The sequence below is a fragment of the Myotis davidii genome, unplaced genomic scaffold (genome assembly GCF_000327345.1).
Source record: "Myotis davidii unplaced genomic scaffold, ASM32734v1 scaffold279, whole genome shotgun sequence".
In the NCBI taxonomy this organism is placed as follows: Eukaryota; Metazoa; Chordata; class Mammalia; order Chiroptera; family Vespertilionidae; genus Myotis; species Myotis davidii.
In genome coordinates, this window is record NW_006291009.1 from 116,730 (window position 1) to 123,794 (window position 7,065).

The 7,065-nt window shown below is 44.9% G+C and overlaps 1 protein-coding gene across 1 annotated transcript in view; it reads right to left on the reverse strand.

The window, feature by feature from the left end:
- ATXN1 (ataxin 1) overlaps positions 1–7,065 on the reverse strand; it is a 403,348-nt gene that overhangs the window by 680 nt on the left and 395,603 nt on the right. The window contains exon 8 of the mRNA XM_006764076.2: positions 2–156. Coding sequence (XP_006764139.1) covers positions 2–156 — 155 coding nt within the window. The remainder of the gene's footprint in view (position 1; positions 157–7,065) is intronic.

A 7,065-nucleotide genomic window follows, 5' to 3' on the forward strand; every position in this document is an offset into this window, starting at 1 on the left:
CTTCAGGTTCTTGAGGGTCAGCGAGATGCAGACGTCCCCAACGGAGAGTTTGGAACACGGCAAATCGAAGAGCTGGCTGGTTCGCTCTGGACAGCAGGACGACCAGCCCTGTCCGAACACAAAAAAAGGGTACTCTACCAACACCTCCACGCTGACCTGTGGGACGGTGAGAGACAGAGAGGGGAGACAGAAAGGAAGTAAGTGAAACCTTTTATTCGGGTTTTATTTCACACACGTGCAGTGCAGAAGCCGAATGGGGCAAAATGAGACAGTTCCACAAATCTCCTCCACTAACACACACTACCGAGGCTCTTAATTTTCTGCTGTATTTGTACTTACCGTATGCTGATGTTGGGCAGACGCCAGTGTAAAAGTCCCTTCAGCACTCAAAATATCATTTTACTGAGTATCAGCTCTAGGCCTGGTCTCTGTGAAAGCAAGTCCGTTGACCCCCAAGGATGAAAGAACATCTGGTGTCAGCACTGAGCAAGGCGCTGGCCTTGTGCTTGATTAGCTCATGAGACAAGGCTCTTCTCTGTGCCACAGGGCTGATGTGGGTCTGAGCTGGGCTGTGTGCGCTCCATGAGGGGGCACTATGTGTTAATCACCGTATCTCTGGCTCCTAAAAGGGGTACCTGGCACATAGTTGAGGCTTCATATTTATTGGATAAATGAATGTGTACCCTGCCGCAGACCAATTCCATCCAGCATGTCATAATTTTAAGTTTCATCAAAAGATTGATGAAACTGGGGACTCAACAGGGTTGAGTCACACATGTAGTCACCTGTTGGGAATGGCTAAAGGCATTTCCCCAAACCTGAATAGGAAACTGATTATAGTTGCCAGACAGTTAAAGAGCATCTTAATCTACATGTTATTGCCTCCTACTGGCCAAACACTTGAACAGCCGTAGGCTATTCCCCAAACTGACAATGCTTCTGTACCCTTTGAAGTGTATTATCTTCACCTTGCCTTAGGACAAATTGTGTTAATAAAAGCAAGGGTCCTAAACAAGGAGGTAGTCTTCAGTTCCTGTAGCTGAAGGTCCTCTGACCCCCAATGCCTTTCAAAATTATATTTTGTGTCCAGACTCTTGATTAGTCTCTGGATTCCTATGTCATCTACGTACAGCGCCTTTTCTAGATTCCTGAACCCTTCTTGATGCTGGGACATGAACCCCGGCAGTACCCTAAGAATTTAGGGGAAGCAGAATCAGGGGAGGTTTGAGGGGAGAACATTGCTGGCAGAGGGTCAATGTGACATATACATCTCAAGTACTTGGTTCATCTACAATAAGCATGTCAAACTCTCCGCCTGTGGGCCGCATGCCTATTACTATAGTGTGTGAGCATGAGCCCATATCAATGTGAATATCATCTGGGGAACATTTCATAGTTCTGGGATATTTTAAAAATGTAAAGAAAGCTAACATTTTTTTGAGTACCTACTATCTGCTGAACATTAGAGTACAAACTTTACAAAAAGTCTTCTGTTTAATGCTAACAACATACTAGTGAAAAAAGCATTGTTGTTCTAATTTATAAATAGGGAACTATAATTATAGTCTCGGAGAGATTAAATCAGTTGCTTAATGTCACAGCTGTGAATTGATGGAATTAGGATTTAATCCAGTCTCTTTGGTCTCCCAACCCATTTTTCTTTTTCCTGTGCTCCCGATCTCTGCCTCTATGAACAGAGATATAATACCCCTAAGAGAGATGAACTTGACATTCCTACTATCCCCAACAGTGGTGAATGTCCCTTGAAATAAACAGGATCCCAATGGCAGGAACTCATGGTTTGTTTCATGGTACAGAAAATTGTGAAATAGTGTTTGCCTTACACCTACTCATACAATTCTAGTCTCCCCATATAAATGTGTGACGAGGCTGCTATTCAATTACAGAGCTACATTCATATCTCGCACACATATATTTGCATATACATATGAACAATCATACAAGTTACAGTATCAGATGGGGATGACCACTGAGTTCCAAGTGGAAGGGCCACCTGGAGCTGGCTCCATAAATCCTGCCCCAAACCTCTTAGAGCCATTAACATCACAAACTGAGCAGCGGAACCAATCCTTCCTCAAGTGGGGATTTTCAAACTGTATTTCCAAGTCATAAAAACAAAGTTCTGAAGTATAAATATCTCCTAAGAATCTACCAGACTCACTGTTTGCTTATCCCTGCCTAACAGCTGTCAGAGGTCATGTGACATTCATAATACTGGAAGCCCTATTTGCAAACATATTGGCCTTTTTGGCTTTGCATGTTCCTGGATGATCCCCTGATTCGGGCAGTCTGTCTCCTTGCCGACAGAAAGCCTAATACCTACCAGTTGACAGTTTTCTTGGTGTGTGAGCCATACCGTACACACTCCTCAGAGCAGCCAATATTCCATGTTCTGAAAACAATGTCTACTGCATATTCATAGACAAGTCTATCTGAGACTTTTACGTGTTACCCAGTATCTACAGACTCATTGAGAAGAAATGTTTCAAGGCCTTTATAACAAGTAACACTACTGATTATTCCAAAGGCTGTGATGTAGATGCATATGCTTCCAATTATATACTCCATAAAGTTTGGGGGCATTTGAAAGCCCTTCATTACTCCCTCATCTCAACACTCCCAAGGCAGGTCTTAGAATTAAATACCATGAGGTCGTCTGTAGCTTGAACAGCCTACCTAACAATTCATGAAAGAAAAGTGATGAGGGAGAGAATATTTAAGTTATGCACTAAAAAGAGCCGATGATAAAGGAATTTATTTTAGCTTGGGTAGGTTTGGGAAGATATGTTCCACCACTTCAAAGGCTTGTCTTTGGTCCCTTCTTCCTAAATTCTGGCTTTGCCTCCTCCCAAAGGAGCTCTGACATCCTGGAAAAGACGCCACACACACATCCTCAGGTGAGTCTACAAACCAACAGTGAAAGATTATTCAGATAATGTGATTGTTGTAAACAGTGGACTGGATAGCTCATGTCAAATGCTACTTTTTCTCCTCACTGATTATTCACCCTCACTAATATTTATCCTCAGACATTTCCCTCCTGACTATATGCAACCTGAATTATCTAGAAAATGTACTTTTTTGGGGTCTGCATGTATGTCAACTAAAGTAAGTATTTTCCCTTTCTTTGGTGAAAGTTAAACTCTCATTGGACATATCTCAGAAAAGGATACTAAAGTATCCATAACCAATCTGTGTATTTCATAGTTAGGTTTATCAGAAGGACATAAACATTCCTAAAGTTTAACTGACCATTAACAGTTAATGGAGAAACCATACGGAGGGATTTTTCAGGAAGAGTATATGTAGTTAGGTCTGTTTGAAATTCCCTTGGAGAAGACTTATCTACCTCAAAACATGCTATCCGTGCTGATGGCTACTGTGCTGGCCAGAAACAGACTTGGTGGGATTTTGTGACACGATGTTACTTTAAACTGGAACAGCGAGGCTGTGAGTTCCTTGAATTTGAGGCCCAAGCAGGTCTCCCCTATGGTGCTGAGAGCTTCCAATGTTGCTGATCACGTGTTCCCACTCAAGGTTTTGCAGTTGTAATAAAGTTCAGTAACCACACTGAGCACCTGCTAAATGTGAGGGACTGCAGAAGAGAACCTGTTGTTTAAGACCTAGCTCTTGCTTCAGTGGGGAGACAACATGCATGCAAAATAAGTAACTTCAGAAGGCACACCTGGATCCCGGCCACCACGTTATCTCATGATGTCCATGTGGCTACCTAGGGGTAACGCAAATGCAGTGTGTCCAAAACAGACCTCCTGATATGCCCCTGCCCACTGGCACCTCTTATCCTCTTCTCATCTCCGTGAATGGCACTTCCTTTATTCCAGTCATTCAAGGGCCCAGAATCACTTTTGACTCGGCTCTTTCATACTATACTCATCAAATCACAAAGCAAATCCTGTCTGTCCTCTCTTCCAAATTTACCTAGAATGAGACCACGTCTCACTGCCTCTACTGCCCCTGTCCTGGCCAAGCCAGCTCACTCTCACTGGGAGGACAAGCACCATGCACAAGCCGCCGTCTGCATGACCCCTCCTCACTGCACCACAGTGACCTGTCTCCTGCGGGTCCTTTAACTGCACCTGCACCTCTGCGTCTGGGTCCACATTAGTCCCTGCAGTTGGAATCCCGTCTGCCCTGTGCACTGTCACCTTCCGTTGCCCTTCTCAGGGCTTTGCTGACCACCCTGCTTGAAATAACAACACCCCAGCCCAGCTCTCTTGCCCTCTCTACCCTGCTTTGTTTTTCCCCCATAGCACTTACTATCTTTCGATGCATTATTGTTTTACTCATGCTATTTATTTCACCTCTTTCCCCAAACTCCCACAAGACTATACGCTCCACAAAGGTGGAGATTTTGTCCATTTTGCTCATCTTTCCATGCCCAGAGTCTAGGATGCTGTCTGGCCTGTAATAGGTGCACGCCTTGCAGTGTGTTTACAGAGGGAAGGCAAACATGAAACCAGGTCATCAGCTTTGTACTGAGCATGCCCAACGCAGCACCCATCAGCACTGACTGCGTGCTTGGAGGTAGACGAGGCTCCTCTCTAAGGGAATTTCAAGAAGACAGACACGATCATATATACTTCAATGGAAAAATCCCTCCCGGTGACTTCTTCATTCACTGTCAACGAATAACTTAGTTCCCTGTTTGCCGTCTTTTTGCAAAAACACTGCAACGGCACAACTGGCCAACAGAGGTCAATGTTTAGATGCTGAGAGGCGCTGGCTGTCCTTGCTTCTTTTCAGCGGGGACTAAACTGGGCGACCAGTCCTCTCCAGGGAGAGGGGCAGCACCTGCCTGGGGGCTGGCTCACCACTCACAGGCAGCTTTCTGGGCTGAGCGTTAGCGGCCTCCCTCAGCACATCCCTGTCAGACGCTGAGTTCATCATGACCTCATAGAATCAAACTTTGGTTCTTTTCTCTCCACCCATGAGGTTCCTCTTTGCTATTGCAGCTGTGCTAATAATCATTCGTTTTATGACATTGGGGGTGTTCAAACGGTCTCTGCTTAAACCCCAATGAACACACATTCCTGAGGGCAGCACCATATAAAAGCCAAAGGACGTTACATAATTCCTGGCAGCGCCACACAGTCCATCTTTTTCATCCATAAATGTATCTTTTTCCAAATACGTGAAGCAGTCGTAGGATAAAATGTGAGCATGAATAGCCTCTGTCCTTATGTCAGCTGGAGGTCCCACTGCTTCTCATCTCTGGATGCCTGGAAGCCAGGACTTCTCTTTTAGGGCCAGATCACCTTTTACCCTCCTCCTTCTCCGCCCACCCCCTCCTGCTGCTGCAGGCACCCCATGTGCTCACTACTGCTTCTCTGAGAAGCCTGTCTTCCCTCCCTCTCTCCAGCCCCCTAAACCAACCCTCTAAACCCATCACCTCCACCTTCTATTCAAATGGAGGAATCAGGACAAGCAAGCAACACAGCTGGACCAATAATAATTTATTCAATATCACAGTCCTGCTCCAGTTAATGACTGGATTTTATGATCATTCTTTGCTCTTCTGTGTATAAGTTCAATAAAATTCCTTTAACTACTTAGTCAATAACTATTGTATTTAAACACTGTATGCATAAACACATATTTATGCTGTTTGAATATTTCGATCTTAGATGGGTGCTGTCTATATACACACATATGTGCACAGCACCAAAAACAAGACATAAAGAACACAAAACGCCTGCTGCTTAAATTGGCCTCCTATTTCCTTAACAGGAGTCCCTGTTTTCACAAATGTGAAGGGCATCTGACAAAACATTTTGCTTGGTAGTCTCCCAAATGTACTGACTCTGCCTGGTCCTGGAGCCACGGCAGCTCCGGAGCGGGTTTCAGTGGGTGTCCGCGTCCGGTGCAGTTATTAAACTGGGAGTTCCTAACTTGTCTGCCAGTAACATTCTTGATCCTGCGTTACCTGAAGAGAAAAGCCAGCCTGCTTTCCTCGAAGGCCAGTTTGCATGACTACATTCTCCACATCAAGAACCCCAGAAAACCCTGGGACAAGGACTAAAGAGCTCAGCAAGAGACCCACTTACATCAGTGTGGAAAAGTTAACAATGGAAACAGGCATACGTCTTCAGCTGAGTGTAGGACATCTGTGAGTGTCGTTTCCAATATTTAAACACCGTGGTGCAGGCCTGACTCAGTCCTCGGGGGGTGTCTCAGGCTTGCTCAGCAAACTCCAGGCTGGTGCTGAGGGGCCTCCAGACACTAATCCCAAGCTACAAGCTGGGTGCCTCCTGCACATCATTGCGTGGTTCCCATGGCCCCCCTGCTGGGAGGCCCGTAGGACCTGCTCAGTAAGCCACCAGGGCAGCTCTCGGCACACAGATTCCATCCCACTGGCTCTCCTCTCTCAGGGCTTAAAAATGCTTGTCTTGGTCCTGGCCGGGTGGTTCCGTTGGTTGGAGAATCATCCCGTACACCAAAGGGTCGCAGGTTTGATCCCCAGTCATGGTGCATACAGGAAAAAGACAACCAATTGATGCCTCTCTCTCTCTTCCTCTCTCTCTCTTTCTCTCTCTAAAAATCAATGGGAGTTGTTCCTCCGGTGAGGATTAACAAAAGTGTGGCATAAAGAACGTTTTTTTTCCGGGGGTGGGGAGTACCTGTTTATACTGGATTTGTTAGAGTTTCCTCTAAACCTTTACCTTTTTTATTTTATTTATTTACTTTTTAAATCTTTATTGTTCAGATTATTACAGTTGTTCCTCTTTTTCCCCCCATAGCTCCCCTCCACCCAGTTCCCACCCCGCACTGTCCTCGTCCATAGGTATATGATTTTTGTCCAGTCTCTTCCCGTACTCCCCACACTCCCTTCCTCCTGAGAATTGCCAGTCCACTCCCTTTATATGCCCCTGATTCTATTATAATCACCAGTTTATTCTGTTCATCAGATTATTTATTCACTTGTTGATAGATGTGTATTTGTAGTTCATAATTTGTATCTTTACCTTTTTCTTCTTCTTCCTCTTCTTAAAGAATACCTTTTAGCATTTCATATATGACTAGTTT